We start from the raw sequence: 15931 nt of genomic DNA, 5'->3' as shown, positions 1-15931 counted from the left end.
ACAGCAAAACACCTAAATAGCTTTTAAAAACCTGGACCTGAGTTAAATCTGTCACTTTGTTGAGGTTTCTCCTGAAAGCCACATGCACTGACTTTCACTAAACCCTTGGAGAAATTCAGCTTCTCCTCCTCCTTCCACAGGTCATGTCACCCCTTGCTTCCAAATCTCCTATTTATCTCATAGTCAGTTGTCTCTAGAACTGCCTCACCAGGGGAGTTGATCCTGCACTCGAGTGCCTCTAACTCTCATTGACTTCAGCGGGAATGATTGGTATGTTATGGGGGAAGGGGCAGAAATAGGCCTGTGATTTGGTTCTCTTAAGTCCATCTGGTACAAATGGGTTTGGCAACTAGTTTTTCTGATTATAGCATAGGCTCCTTAGATATGTCACTTTGAAGCTGTCTCTCTAATGCTTTATTATTTTTCTTTACTATCCTTTTACTCTAGTGTGTTTTTTTGTTTACTGTGAAAACACAAAAAACCCAAACTGATTGTGGAAAAAATTCACCAAGAATTTTGACTAATTTTTTTTTTTTGCTTCATATGGTAGGTGCCTTGCAAAATCTTGGCCATTCTCCTTCATTTCTTCTTCCTGAGTGCTTTTGCTTGGATGCTGGTGGAAGGATTTCATCTCTACAGCATGGTGATCAAAGTGTTTGGGTCAGAAGAGAGCAAGCATTTATACTACTATGGGATTGGATGGGGTAAGTGTTTAATAACAATCTCCTCCTCACCTCTTTTAAACCTGCGCTAAGAGCTCATATATGAATCCTGGCCACCGAATTTATATAGTACAGATAAAGCTGAACTTTGGGACAGCATTAAATAATATGGTACAATGTGATTTTATCTGATGTGCCATCTCTCATATTAAAAGTATCTCTGAAATAGACAAAAGAAGGAAGCAGCTGTAACAGTGATCACAGTCTGTTTTGCAAATAGCAGGTCTGTTAGGTAGGAAGATGCATCTTTTCTGACCACACTTTGAAGTATATAGATTCTAATCCAAATCCCATAGAAGCAAATGGAATCAATTCCTTTGACTTCTCTGTGAGCTGGATTCGATCCTTAGTCATAAAGCCAATATTGGACTAAGTGGGGCTCTTGCAATACCCCCGTGTTCTATTTCTGGTTCTGCCACTTACTCATTTTGTGACATTGGGAACATCACCCTATACCCCCCTATTTCCCTACCTGTGAAATGGATATAACCGTTCAGGAGATTTCATTAGCGGATGATTGTAATACACTTTGACATCCGTATGTGAAAGGGGCTACATAAGAACCCAGATTTAAGACTAAAAATGTGATCATAGGATTCAGGAATACTGAGCAGGGCCATTCACTACTTTTTCAAATGCAGGATCCAAAATATGAGCTGCATGCATGGGGAAATGAATAAAAACAGCCCACTACGCCTATCTTATTCAAAACTCTTTACACAAGACAAAAGATATCTTGCTCTCATTGTTTTGGAGACATATGAATGATGCTTGGCAAAGCTCCACAATTAGAAGAAGAAAAGAAAGTGATATACTGGGACAAAAGGAGGCGTGAGAAAAGATAACAAAGAATGGAATACCTATATCATTATGGATAAATTCAAAAATATTTTAAAACAGGCATTATCTTTTCTCCACTGATTCATTTGGAAGCTGACTCAAAACCAATTATAACAATAATACAAACCTACTGTCAGTCATAATTGGAATATTTAATACCTATTCCACACTGCAGGCCTTGGCAGTAGCAATGCCATTCATTTACATGTTTCAGCTGCTCCTACTTTACGTATTTTCAGCATGACCTTTTCATTCTGCTCATCACTTTCTTTTCCTTTTAAAAATGTTCTTCTAACGAATTTTCTTCCAAGTGCCTCTGGATACACATTCGTGGGTAACATGGAGGTCTCCATCATGTTGGGGGAGCAAACTCTAGATTAATTAGTTAAGACTCCCCGCCCCCCTTTGCCTCCCTGCAAAAGGTTAGAAATATCAGATCCATTGATAGCTTTGTCAGTTGCCTTGGAGAAAATCCCAGGGAGAACAGCTGGTGTTTATTGGACATGCCAGCTAATCAGGGACTCTTTTAGATAATGGAAGTCCTTGGAGAAAACAAACACTCTTATTGGTTGTTGGGGCATTTAATGCTCTTCTTATCATTCTCCAAATGTTCTTTAATTGGCTTGCATGAGCTGTGACTCCCACCACCACTTGGTTCCACTGCTGATGGCCAATGAATGTTCCTCACTGGCCAGCCTTCACTGTTGTGTCTGGGTGAAAATAGAAGTCGATTTTTCATTTTGAGTCAGCTTCCAAGCAAAACTGTCGAAGTTTGACTTCTAGTCAATCTTTTGAAAATCGCTTCATTTCGCAAGCGTTCTCAATGGTGCTACATTGTCTCTCCACCCTGCCCCCCCCCCGCGTGGTTCTATTGACTCACGTAATAATAAACAAACATGGAATCAGTCACCCCAACTAGAACATTGGTTACAAACAGAACTTCACTGCACATTGGACACTGGATCTAAGCTGACTTTTTCTAGGAGAAATAACCACCAAAAGAGAGACAGAAAGGGAGAAATCCTACTCTTTGTCCTTTTCCTAACTGATCTAAAATGAATTCAACAATCAGGAAAACAAATTCAGATAAGGTTTTTTTTGAGTCTGAATCTGTAGGTGAATATGAACCCTTGGGATAAGAGCTCTGAGAGAGAGAGAGAGAGAGAGAGAGGGATGGTTGAATGCAATAGTGCATTAAGCCATTGACCCTGAATTTCCATTTTCATGCATGTTTGACCTGATTGTCTAAAGCTTGTTTGTTGCTGTTACCTTTTCCACTTTATAAATTATAAGCGTACAAGCCTTTTGCATCTTGAAATTAAACTCACTTTGCTACTTCATCTGGCTGTTAGTGGACTGCCCATACTGTACCTGATTTGAGGGAAAAGTCTGCACTCCTCACAGCAGATTTGTTAAACTTGCTGAATTTAATTTAACTTAGGGCTGGGAAGATGTCCCTGACTGTACTTCCCTCCTACCTCCTATGGAGATGGTGAGATTAATGTGAATTAACAGGACTGTACTGACTAATGACAGCTGTGCAAATCACCATCTCTCCATGCCAGCTTTCTATGAATTAATGTCACGTACAGACTTATGGAATGCATCCTTCAATCTGATTGGTTTAAATGAGTTGTGTTCCTTAAAGAATGACCAATTTACATGCCTACAATGCCAATCATGCATCTTACAGCTGCTGTTTTCCAAAAAAGTTTTGAAGCTGTCCTACAGTGTTATCAGCAAAGTCCTGTAAAATATTTTCAGAGAAACCAAAGAACCACCAAGAAAAACTCCCCCATTTCAGGTTTTACTACAAACTTATACCAGGTTTACTGGGGTTCATAGATCATATGTGTGAATTTAGGCCCAATCACAAGAAAACCTGAGCTCATTTGTGGTCTGGGGTTTAAATCACATGAGATTCATGTGGTTCACATTCTTTCAGTGCTGATGTGAGAGAAACCTGGCAATTTTGGATTGAGAGTTGATTTGAGATTTTTGAACCCCTAATGTCAGGAATGCAAACCCAAATGGATCGAAATCTAAGAAAATGTTCTTACAAACTGTTGGGAAGTGAAATTGGCAAGTTTCACATGGTTCTTGTTTGAAGAGGCTTTTTAAAATATCTATTATTATGAAGAATAAGGATATGAATCTCATTCATAGGGGAATTGGCTTACAGCATAAGCTTTGATACATTAATTAACAAATAATTAATTATTAACTGCTGCTTGAAGATACATTCTTATGCATACAAATCACAGACAAATGTAAGTTTAGCCTTTTTTTCCTGCTCCCCTATGCTTAATATTAGCATTTATTATTTGTAAAGTGGCAGTGGTCTGCCCAGTAGTGTACCCAACACAGGAAAACCATGGTGTCCAAGTCGGCAAACACTTATTGTCAATCAAAGATAACTCACATGAGTGTGCCCCAGGCTATTGCAATGTGACCTGAAATACTGCAATATGATTACTATAATTAAATAAATGCTAATTATTGCACTGTGTCCTAACCTATTGCAGTGCATACACAATGACTTATAAATTAACGCCTTGAGTAGAGGTTTGTAGGATTAGGCCCATGGCCCGGGGCCTAGGAGCTTGCAGTATAAATAGACATCCAACACAAAATTCACTAGGGAATAAATGGTGGAAGGTTCTATATTAGAACAGGGCCTTTGTGCATTTTTTTCCTAGTGTTGTTGTTCTTGGCAGATAGAGTGTAAGTCAGACATGTTGGCATGCACTGATTGTCCATAGATTCCTGTGAAGTGTAGCTAAGACTCAGGCAGACAGCAGATAAGAGCGCATCCAACAATGATAAATTCCCTCATGAAAAATTTGCATTGAACATTTTTTTTTTACAGGTAGCTCAGTTTCTAAAATTGGTAGATTTTGACTGCCAATCCTACAGTGTTCTGAGACAAGTGAAATCTTCCCAAGGAATGTAAATGTCAGTACAAATCAGGTTGCTAGGAAATTGTTTTGTATTGCTTTAGAGAAACCTGCATTTGAATTGGCTGTTGGGTTTTCTTAATCACATTTGACATCTTGTCATTGTTGAAAATGTGTCAAAACAGTCCTGAAATAATTTAACTAGTCAGGTGTACCCCAGGCTATTTATCACTTGATGAATACCAGTGGGTACTTTCATAGTCTGTGCTATGAATACCATTCACTGCCTGTAATCTGGCTCTGGTATTCACTGAGTGGATAATGGATGCTGCTTAGTGGACCTCAGTATATATATCATTTTAAATTTTATTAGTGTGTCAGAACTATAAAGTGATTAGAAACTACAGTATACTGTAGGAACAGAGAGGTTTAATGCCAAAGAAGAAAGGGAATGCTATTGAAGTAACTGCTGCTTGAATTAAGGTGGACGTGCTAGGAGATGTAATATCTTTTATTGGACCAACTTCTGTGTGTGTGTGTGTGTGTATATATTATTCACATTGCAGTCTCTCACTTCCATACTAAACATATAGGGCCAACAAAGGGACAGGAGTGATGCGAATGAACCTATCAGTTGCTAACCCATATTATTGGCATCTTGACTTTGCATATGGATGGAAATGTTCAAGCCAGTCAATACTGCCGTCATTTGCAATGTGTTAATGTGTGCTCATGTATTAATGCACATAGAGGTTCAGTTTGAGTTGTTAGTTCATGAACACAAGGGAGGAAGTATATAATTGATGAGGGTTTTATACATCTTAACCAAGCCCTCTCAGCTCTGGAAAAAGACATTTGGCTCTGAAATAAGTGTTTGATAAATTGATAAATCAAGAACTGAACTGTGGTCATGCTTGTACTGGAGACATAAAAGCAGAGTCCCAAATGGATCTCTATTAGTCAAAAGAATCACAATGTGTTATTCCTCCCAACAGCAGCTGCCCTTTCTTTTTCTGACTTCTTAGAAGCTTTCACTGGTTGATATCTGCTTGCTAGACTTCCATTTTGGAGCAGGACAACTCATTGGTATAACAGTATAATTTAATAGCAGAAAACTTTGAATCCTGTTGAGTATTTTGTTTTCAAAATATTGCATCTCCATAAATATTTACTGTAGAAGCCATAAAGGTTTTGTCTCTTCATACAAATCTGTGTTCAACTGTGGAAGTTGTAGCACGTGAGTGAGTGAACCTCTTTTGACCACTGCAGTGCAAACTAGCCTGTTGCCCTCAGACATTTGTGTATGTGAATTTCCTGATGTCTGACAGCTGTGGCCAGTTTTTCACCAACTGGAGCATGATACTGACCCAAAGTGAATTAAAGCTGTTGAAGAGGATGACTCATCTTGGACCAGTCAAAGCAGATTGCCCTGTCTTCATCTTTCAGTCTTATCTCACATGTGAAGACGACCACCCTTTGCACATTCATAGGTCCTGGAGTGTGCAAAATGTGAGTCTGATTTTTACAAACCCAAGCAAATAGTCCTTGCATCAGCATTCCCATTGAATCTCTTGTGAGAGTACAGTTTTGCAGCATCTGGATTAATGAAGAGTTGAAACTAGGGGCAAAATCTGACAGGAGATGGGAACAAGTAAGCTCTGGATTGAATGTCAAGAAATATCCTACCATATTCTGTGATGGCTGAGAGAAATTACTTCAGTAAAATGAATTCAGCAGAGAGACAGATTACCAAATGTTCTGAATCATCTGAAGTCTCTGTGTATTATCATCAGTCCAAAGAGTGCTAGAATTACTTTGATACCTACAGTTGTCAGTAATTCAAAAGATGATTGATTCTAAGAAGGGAATACCTTTAAAAATAGCTAGAGACTGGTTGGAATAATGCTCTGTTGCCTTGGTGATTCAGGATAACATATAGAGATCAATATATCAAAACTTTCAAAACACCTTCCCCCTCTCACCCATTTGTCAGACATTGATGATATCGGTTGTTGTGTGGAAAGTTACTACAGTGGAATGTTGTACTTAACCCGTTCCCAGCATTGCAGGCATTTTTCTTTTCCCTTTGATTACTAGTTAGAATTGGGCATTTAGTTTCCATCCATTTGAATGTTGATTATTTGCTGCCACTTGGTTGAGTTAGATCCAGTGCCCTTCTCTAGGGCTGGGATAACCCAATGGGAAAAAAAAATCGTATCAGATGAGATTAACTCTACTCCTGCTAAACAAATTAGAGAATATACTTTTCCCAGCCAGGCAATAAATGGTCTTTCCAGGAGCTTGAAATAAATATACTTCTTCTTTGAGTAGTGTCCCTATGGGTGCTTCACTGTAAGCGCATGTGCACCCCTGCGCCTCTAATCAGAGATTTTGGGTAGCAGCGTTCATTGAGCCTGCACATGTGCTCTCCCTCCCTCGCGGCTATCTAGTCCCGCACGGGGGAATTCCCCTCACTTCCTGCTCAACTGCCCTCCCAATTTATGAGGTGATTCTAGATCCTACCAAAGTCATCTGGCAGACACCAGCCTCCATTGCATCAACCAGAAATAAAAAATAATTAAGAAAAAAAATACTACATCCCTCCCAAACAGGCAGACTGTTTCAATGTCTGCAACACAAATCCATCACAAGGGATGTGGTTAATGCATGAAGCAAGCAACATAATGCCAAACTGACCCCATATGATCGGGCTTGGCAAGATGGTGTATTTGTTGGCGACTTTACCAAATTGTCATGGCCAAATACAATTTCATTAATTATGGGAAACTCAGTGCATTTCTGGAACATTTACTGGAACATAAAAGGAACAGTTTCAGACCATTCTTAGAGAGGGTCAGTTAATAGCCAGACTGGTGCTAGAGACAGCACTGGATGTAGCTGATACAGCTGCCCGCTCGGTCTCCATGACAGTGGTACTGAGGTAGGCTTCTGGGCTACACCTTTCTGGATTGCCCAAAGAGCTGCAGAAGACTTCCAATTTGAAGGGCCCAAACTCTTCATGGAGAAGACAGATTCTTCTCTCCACATCCTGAAGGATTCCTGGAGCACATTACGCTCTCTGGGAATCTACACTGCAGGACAGAAGAGAAGATGTATCTCTTAGCCACAGCACAGGTCACAACCTCCTCAATACCCACCATCTCCACGCTGTTACGAGCCACAGTATAAGAGGACCAGGGTTCAAAAGCAGAAGCAGTCCGCAACCTCTCAAACCACCTCTGCTAAGCACTTTTGACAGGTTGGTCGAGGGCCTGAACAATTATACCTTGCAACATCAGCTGCCACCTACACACCTGCCACACCCTTTCAGAAGTCACCTGGCCCTACTTCACAGCAGTTGGGAGAATATCACCTCTGACAGGTGGGTTCTGGAGATAATTTTGAAGAGTTATGCCATTCAATTAATGTCCCTCCCTGATTCCAACCCTTCTTCCCCATCCCCCTTCCAGGGACCCTTCTCATGAGAACCTACTTCATCAGGAAATATATCATTTGTTATGCCTAGGGGCCCCTGAACCAGTCCCGGTGCAACTCAGGAGCAAGGGGTTTTACTCTCATTGTTTTCTGATCCCCAAGGCGAAGGGAAGTTGGAGGCCCATTCTAGATCTAAAGGCATTAAACAAATACAGGAAGGTGCAGATGTTCAAGATGGACACAAGAGGCAGCCATTATTCCAGCTCTAGAGCAAGGAGATTGATTTCCAGCACTCAACCTACAAGAAGTCTACTTCCATATCTCAATATAACCATTGTACGGGAGGTTTTCTATGGTTTACCTTTGGGGCAGGACCATTATCAGTACAGACTGCTCCACCCAGGATATTCTCTAAGGTTCTCTTCATTGTAGTGGTGCACTAACCCCGGTACAGCAACTGGAATTGATCAGCACCAACCTTGATGCAGTACAAGCGAGACATTCCTCCTGCTATGCAGACTCACCACCCTGGCATGGATGCCTCTCTAATAGGCTGGGGAGTTCACCTACACAATCACAAGGTTCAGGGCAAATGGCCTTCCAAAGAAGTGACCTTCCATAGCACTTTTTTGGAGCTAAGGGCGGTCAGGAATGCATGTGCACACTTTCTGCCTTTCATCAAGAACACCCACATAAAAGTCATGATAGTCTTAATATGACCTGTATGTTTTACATAAATTGCCAAGGGGGTGCCAGATCTCCCTCCTGCTGCAAGGAAGCACTCAAACTTTGGAATTGGTGCATCCACCACAATGTTCTCATCTCAGCTTGCTATCTACCAGGCATACAGAATGTGACAGCCGACAGTCTCAGTTGGAATTTTTGTCATGACCATGAGTGGGTATTGAACTCAGAGGTCCTTCAAGATATATTCGCCCTTTGGGGAACCCTGACTACAGATCTCTTTGCTACTTACCAGAACAAGAAATGTCCTCGTTACTGCTTCAGGGCTGGCCTGGGGAAACAGTCACTGGGAGATGCCCTCATCCTCCCATGGGACGGGGCCCTCTTGTATGCCTTTTCCCAGTTTCCTCTTCTGTTGAAGGTCCTGTTGAAAATTCAACAAGACAAAGGGAGAGTTATTCTGATTGCCCCTCCTGGCCATGACAAGTCTGGCTCCCTTACCTGACATAGATGGCAACATGCCCTCCTGTTCCTCTTTGGCCCATTCCTTACCTGCTCTCTCAAAACAATGGGCTGATCCTTCACCCCAACCTGTGGGTCTTCCGTCTCCAGGCATGGCTCCTTCTTAGTTCCAAGGCTTAGAGGCACAATGCTCTGAGGAGCTGAAAGACATGTTGCAACACAGCCAAAAGCTGACCACTCAACATACTTACCTACAAAATGGAAACGATTCCAAGTTTGTTGTCATTCTAAAAACATAGACCCAACCTCGTCTTCCCTATCTCTGATTTTGCACTACATTTTAGACCTCAAGAGATCAAAACTCTCACTCAGCTCTCTTAAGGTACATCTTGCAGTGAAAACGGCTTTCCACTGCCAGGTAGACAGATACTCGGTGTTTGCTTACCCACTGATGCATAGATTCCTTAAGGGCATTGAGAATCTCTTCCCACATGAGACATCACCTGCTCCCACCTAGGGCCTTAACCTAGTTCTCAGGGCTTTGACTAGACCTTCCTTTGAGTCCACAGCAACTTGCTCTCTCTCACACCTGTCCATGAAGACAGCATTTCTAATTGCCATCACCTCAGCTAGGCACATAGGAGAAATAAGAACAGGAGTACTTGTGGCACTTGGAGACTAACAAATTTATTTGAGCATAAGCTTTCGTGGGCTACAGCCTGCTTCATCGGATGCATAGAATGAAACATATAGTAAGAAGATATTTAAACATACAGAGAACACGAAAAGGTGGAAGTACCCATACCAACTGTAAGAGGCTAATTAATTAAGAGGAGCTATTATCAGCAGGGGAAAAAAAACTTTTCAAGTGATAATCAAGATGGCCCATTCCAGACAGTTGACACGAAGGTGTGAGGATACTTAATATGGGGAAATAGATTCAATTAGTGTAATGACTGAGCCATTCCCAGTCTCTGTTCAAACCTAAGTTAATGGTATCTAGTTTGCATATTAATATTAATAGATTTTCAGCCCAAGAAGTTCAGATACATTTTGGGTGACATCTGGGTGCTTATCTGAACTGAACCAAATGTCCTGAGGCTGACCCATCCTTGCTTATTCCCCAGAAGTCCAGAATTTGAGGCTATGTTGCAGTGTGGCTCATACTCACTTATTAATATGCAGTGCTGCATAGCATGCAATGATACTACAGAGGTGTGCATGTTGCAGATGCCACGGCTTAGATGACAGACTTGTGTAGTACAATATCCTGCATCTGATGCTGCACTTCCTAACGTAAAGCATATCGTGTCACGTTGTACGTTTGAAGGGTTGGGGTAAGGCTGGTGAACATGTTTAGAACATCTCAACCGAGGAAACAATCGAATACAGTATAAAAAAAGCACAACCGGCATTTTTACATGGATGATAAATAGCAGTAATAGCACTGCATTAGCACTTTTGCTATTGTGTCCCTAGAATTAACTATTATGAGATGTTGTCTGACTCTAACAGCTCATCTGCAGTTTTTACTCATAAGCCCAGGATTGAGCAAATACCCTTAATATCTTCGTGTACTATATTATCCATAGGAGTGTTCCAGGCCAGATCAAATCTTGTGACCTCATCAGGCTAAATATGTTTGATTCCTACCTTTACAGAATGTCTCAAATGGTTGGTTCTTCAGAGAACAATATGTTTCTTTCATGGTAACAAAATCCTAATTTATTTTAGATGCTAACCTCCACCCCCATCTATCTTTTAATAGCCTGTTACTGCAGAGTGAAGACAAATGCTGCACTGTAGGCTGTAGACCATTTTACATTCATTGAATTAACTGTTCTTGTTATCCAGATGACTGCACTACGCTTCATCTGTATACGTTTTATTATCTTGCTAGGGAACTCTGTATTTAATTTTCTTCTTCGTTGCAGATTAAAATGGATAAATAATCAAGTTAAATCCTGTGACTATCTGAAATTTGCCTCAGGCTAGCATCCTGAGGGATAGTAAGCACAAGTACTTTTTGTGTACGAGACAGATTATCTACATGTGAAGGCTGTTAGCCCTGGGAAGAAAACTCATACCACAAGATTATTAGCCAGTGCCAAGCAACTTCTTATTGTTATTTATATTACCGTAACACCTAGGAGCTCCATTCCTGGACCAGGACCTCATTGTGCAAAGTGCTGTACCAACACAGAAAAGAAAGACTGTCTCTGCCCCCTTAGGCTGTGTATACATTCAGTTAATTGGGTTTATTGAGTTTGAGTGCCTAGCCTAGCCTAGCTGTGAGCAGTCACACTACAAAGCCATACCCATTACTGGGTTCTCAATGTTTCTACACTTGCCTGTGTGTGTCTGTGAGCATATCCCTCATATTCTCTGTGTTGAGATGCTCTATGGTTCCTTTTGTGGTCAGCTGTGTCAATTGTGGGAGAATTTGTCCTTTTCTTCTGGGGGAACTGTGGGAAGGGCATTGGAAGACCATCAGCACTCTACTGATTCACCACACGCCCCCACTACAAAGTGGATGGGTTTCAGCCCAAGTTAAAGTGGACCCCAGATCCTTCCTGAGTCCCCGAGCTGGGTCAGCTAGCCTGGTCTTCAGGCACTTCCAACCCCAGGTCAGTGATTTTTCTTTGGGCAGGGGGGGAGAGGGGAGGGCCTTAGGACTAAAATCTGGGTAAATGGCCAGCTTAACTGTGCAGTGTAGACGTGCCCTTAGTCAGTTGTACTTGAAACAGTAAAAACCTGGGCTTTTGTCTTTCAGGGGTTGTCAAGAGTATGGCTTAGGTAAGATGATATGGGCCTCGTTTCAGCCAAGCACTCAAATGTGATGAATCAGGGTCATGTACAATTGATTATTCTGGGTATCACATGTTAGTGAACAGGGTTTTCCATTGTTTAAAAATACGACTGTCTACGACAGTATTTTAGACTTTAGAATTCACTTTGTAGTGCGGCACTTAGGAGACCGTGGGCCTGATTCTGCTCTCATTTGCACTGATGTAATTCAGGAGTAACTCCACCCTGAAGTTATTCTGGTATAACACTGAAGCAAGCACGTTTACTGGCTGGCTGTTGAATATTTTTGTCATTGATAAATATGTATTGTTCCTGGCAATGATCACTTAAGAATTGAAACACCTCTGCCTAAAACTGCAGGTTTGCCCTTCTGGAAACATCCTATGGAATTTAATTGGGATGAAACCAATAAAGTTCTATGGAAATTAATTTTAAAAGGTTTTGTAGAAATTACTGCAAAACTCCATAGGTTTTATTACTGAATTATCTCCCTTCCATGGTATTTTTTTAAAAAACATCTTGTACATCTTATTCTTTAGCAGGAGTATAGTTATTAAATCTATAAAATGATTTAAAAAGCCACCCTATTTCCACATCGTTTTCTGTTCGCTACATGCGACATTTATAGGGGCCTGACAGACAATCCTTTGCTAGGTAAAGAGTTCCTGCTTTACCCTGTTCAAAACCGTTGGTAGCAGAAACCTTGCTTCCTTTCTAACTACTCGCTTGGAAAACTATTAAAGTGACACAACAAGACGTCATTATGCTCTGGGCCAGCTGCACGCAGTTACCATTGAAGGCAGAAGCACAGTAGCCTGAATCTGTATAATACTTACGTAACGTTGTCAAGTGTTCCCTCCCTCCTGGCAGTAATGATAGAAAATGTAATTTATTTACTTTAAGCAAATACATCTCCCACTAGAAATCTCTCATACATTCATATTAGGAAACATACCCTCTGAGGGCATCTGAATGGGATCTTAACTTGGTTCAATTTATTCAAGACTCTCTCTCTCCCTACCCATTTGTGATGCTCAAAAGAGTAACTGGGTGTTGACATTTCTAGGCTATCTCCATGCTAATTGTGAACCCTCTTGGGAGATTTGACTCTGTTTTCTAGGACTATTTTTGGATGCTTGGATTAGGATCATTGACTCGGCATGTATGACTGAAGTAGATAAGCCTGAAGAAGAGCTCTGTGTACGCTCGAAAGCTTCTCTGTCTCGCCAACAGAAGTTGGTCCAGTAAAAGATATTATCTCACCCACCTTGTCTGTGTAATTTAGCTGCACAAAGGGCTCTACGGCACATGTAACTCTGAAACACGTGAGCTGTTTGCTGCCTGTGAAGATTTCTTCTGGGCACATTGATTGAATTTACCTGGTTTTCTGAAGGGAAGCATCAGGTGCAGTTTTGACACTGTCGCCATCTCTGAATTTTGCAGGGTGCCCACTGGTGATCTGCATCATCTCTGCAGCTTCAGCCATGGACTATTATGGAGAACATGAGAAGTGAGTACAGAAAGATCTACCTCTGTTTAAAATATGAAAACAAGTAAGATATATGGGGAGGGCAGGACTAATGCTAAATATCTTCCCACAGGGCCTGATTCTGGGCTCCAACAACTCCCATTGACTTTAGTGGGAATTGAGGGTGTCTAGCACTATTTATCACTTATGCATTGCACATTAGGTCTATATATTGAGGCTATTTGCACATCTGCCAGGGATGGGCTCAACTTTGAAAGTTCAGATCCATAATCAGAGCTGAGTGTGAACTTCCTCAGAGTTTGGGGATGAGATGGTGGAAGAGATTCTTAGATCTAGAGTTCCGGTTTGGATCCATCTCTTTGGGCACTACTGTAATACAACCAATAATAGTAATAAATACACATGCGTATGTAAGGGTATTTATATACGTTCACTTTTGTTTTGAGCATATTTATTTTACTAATAAAACTGAATTGCTCAAGGATTCTTTGTTTGGACTGAAACAGCTAACCAGCTCTCCTGCTCTTAGTCTTTATTGTTGATGTACTTTTCCCCATTTAAAATGTGTTAGGAAACAGCCACCCACAAATAGTTCTCTATGAGATTGCTCAACATTATAGTGTTCTGTTCCATAAAGAGATACTGCCTCCGGCAATAGTGATGGTGGAAGTTCATGCTAGGTAATCTTTATTGTTTTTAACATGTATGTTACATCTGAACTCCAGTTTTGACTAAACACGGATCAGAGAGCAACAAAACTAACCAAAATACTTGGTGTAAGCAATGTAGTTGTAGCCTATGACTGCAGAGGTGTTAATGGGCCACTCTAGCTTGAATAGTCCCTTACAATATGTGCTAACTACTTATGTTAAACAGTCTGTTCCATCTTGCATTTTGGTGTGACATTGGGGGTACCCTTCCCAGACCTGAAGAGGAGCCCTGTGTAAGCTCCCAAACTTGTCTCTCTGACCAGCAGAAGTTGGTCCAATAAAATATATAACCTCACCCACCCTGTCTCTCAAAATACTTGGTGTCAAGTCAGCTGGGAGGTTGCTCTTTGTTTCGATCTAATGTGCAGGGACAGGAGGAGTAGTGAGGCAGGATTGGAGGACTGAAGACGCCCCGGAGGACATAAAAGCTCTCTATAAATATATCTTATTGGGGAGCAGGATTTTGAGAAGGAAGAGCAATCTACCTCCAGGAATTACAGGGCTTGGGGGGAGGGTTACTACCTCTGGCTTTTAGGGAAAGATATGGATCTAATTCAGTGAGGAAGTATTGGGGCCATTGCTGGAGATAATGGTGCATCTTTTAAAAGGTGTAGTAAATGCTGCTTCTGAACCCTCTCCACTTCTAAATCACACCCGCTCAGCATAGCACTCTGCCCCCTCTACTGCTGGCTAAGCCACAGATAGAGCTTGATTAGCCAGGTACAGCCTTGGCTAACAGAGGTGGGCCTTTTATCTCAGGCAGTTGAGGCTCATGGGTTTAGAATAATAGATCACAGGTTCAATCCCCATGGCTGACAACCTACCCGAGGGCCCGATATTACACACCCAGCAGTCTCCTAGGCAGTATGACTTTCTCTATGTGGACATAAATGTTTCCATCCATCAGTGTTACACATGCTCTGAGAACCCCTCTGGCTGTGCTTTGTCAGAAGGATCCAATAATGTAGAGGCTGGGAATGTCTGTAGTAAGAGAAAAGATGATTGACTGATTAAACAAATTAGTAAAACAGATTTAGAGATGGTTTGGGGATTAAAATTCTGAACATGGAGTATGGGGCATTGTAAGCAGAAAAAGCAAACTGACCTGAGAGAATACCATAGGGCCTGATCCTTTCGATGGGTAAGGTTTCAGAGTGGTAGCCGTGTTAGTCTGTATCAGCAAAAAAGCAAACAAACAAAACGAGGAGTACTTGTGGCACCTTAGAGACTAACTATTTGGACTATTTATGCCCAAATAAATTTGTTATTCTCTAAGGTGCCACAAGTACTCCTCGGTTTTTTTGATGGGTAAGGTAATTCATGTGTTTAAGTCATTACAGGATGATACAGGTTTTTGTTAAATGAATAGATTACTCCTTCGTTCCGTTTTTGTCCATTCCAAACTGTAGATGTAAGAACTAAGCTGAAAGTTGTCATCCCCTTTCCCAATCCCTTCCTCATCTCCCAGCAGCCTGAAGAACAAGAGAGGAAGTCTTCGATTTTGTTCTTGCTGCAAAGACAACGGGAATCCTCTCTTCTGATAAACACCATATTACACGGTGCAGTTGCCAGAAAGGACAGCTTAGATATTCTCTCTCTGTGTCTCCTTCACACCATCTTGAAGCACACTACAGCAGATAATTACAGGCAGACTTCCCTATGCAATTTACAAATCCAAGAGAGATCCTGCCGGAGACTCCTTGAGTAGGAGGAGTGGGGGGAAGCAAGAGGATGCAATTAGCTCCATCGATGTTTCCTGTTTTAGAATTTCGCAGCCATTCTGTACCATACTTTCTTCTCTTTCTCATTAAGTGCATTGCTAATTAAATGACCTCATGTTTGATCTTCCACTAGTGAGTAGATAGTAACCATTCTGCCTTCTCC

The 15931-nt window shown here is 41.3% G+C and overlaps 1 protein-coding gene and 1 long non-coding RNA gene across 6 annotated transcripts in view; one reads left to right on the top strand and one right to left on the bottom strand.

Moving 5' to 3' along the window:
- Nucleotides 1-15931, top strand: part of ADGRD1 (adhesion G protein-coupled receptor D1) — a 259123-nt gene that overhangs the window by 185647 nt on the left and 57545 nt on the right. For all 5 annotated transcript variants that reach the window (XM_027817275.3, XM_043529403.1, XM_007054972.4 and 2 more), the window contains 2 exons: nucleotides 551-704; nucleotides 13292-13358. In XM_027817275.3, the coding sequence (XP_027673076.2) occupies nucleotides 551-704; nucleotides 13292-13358 (221 nt within the window). The remainder of the gene's footprint in view (nucleotides 1-550; nucleotides 705-13291; nucleotides 13359-15931) is intronic.
- The window catches only part of LOC119563779, a 156317-nt gene continuing 146029 nt past the window's right edge, over nucleotides 5644-15931 (bottom strand). The window contains exons 3-7 of the long non-coding RNA XR_006286007.1: nucleotides 14872-15028; nucleotides 13228-13337; nucleotides 9131-9240; nucleotides 8871-9002; nucleotides 5644-7551 (exon numbers count right to left, since the gene is read on the bottom strand). This is a non-coding gene — a long non-coding RNA (uncharacterized LOC119563779). The remainder of the gene's footprint in view (nucleotides 7552-8870; nucleotides 9003-9130; nucleotides 9241-13227; nucleotides 13338-14871; nucleotides 15029-15931) is intronic.

The sequence above is a fragment of the Chelonia mydas genome, chromosome 15 (assembly GCF_015237465.2).
Source record: "Chelonia mydas isolate rCheMyd1 chromosome 15, rCheMyd1.pri.v2, whole genome shotgun sequence".
Taxonomy (NCBI): Eukaryota; Metazoa; Chordata; order Testudines; family Cheloniidae; genus Chelonia; species Chelonia mydas.
The sequence above is the reverse complement of the archived record's forward strand: the minus strand, read 5'-3'. Positions and strand labels throughout refer to the sequence as shown.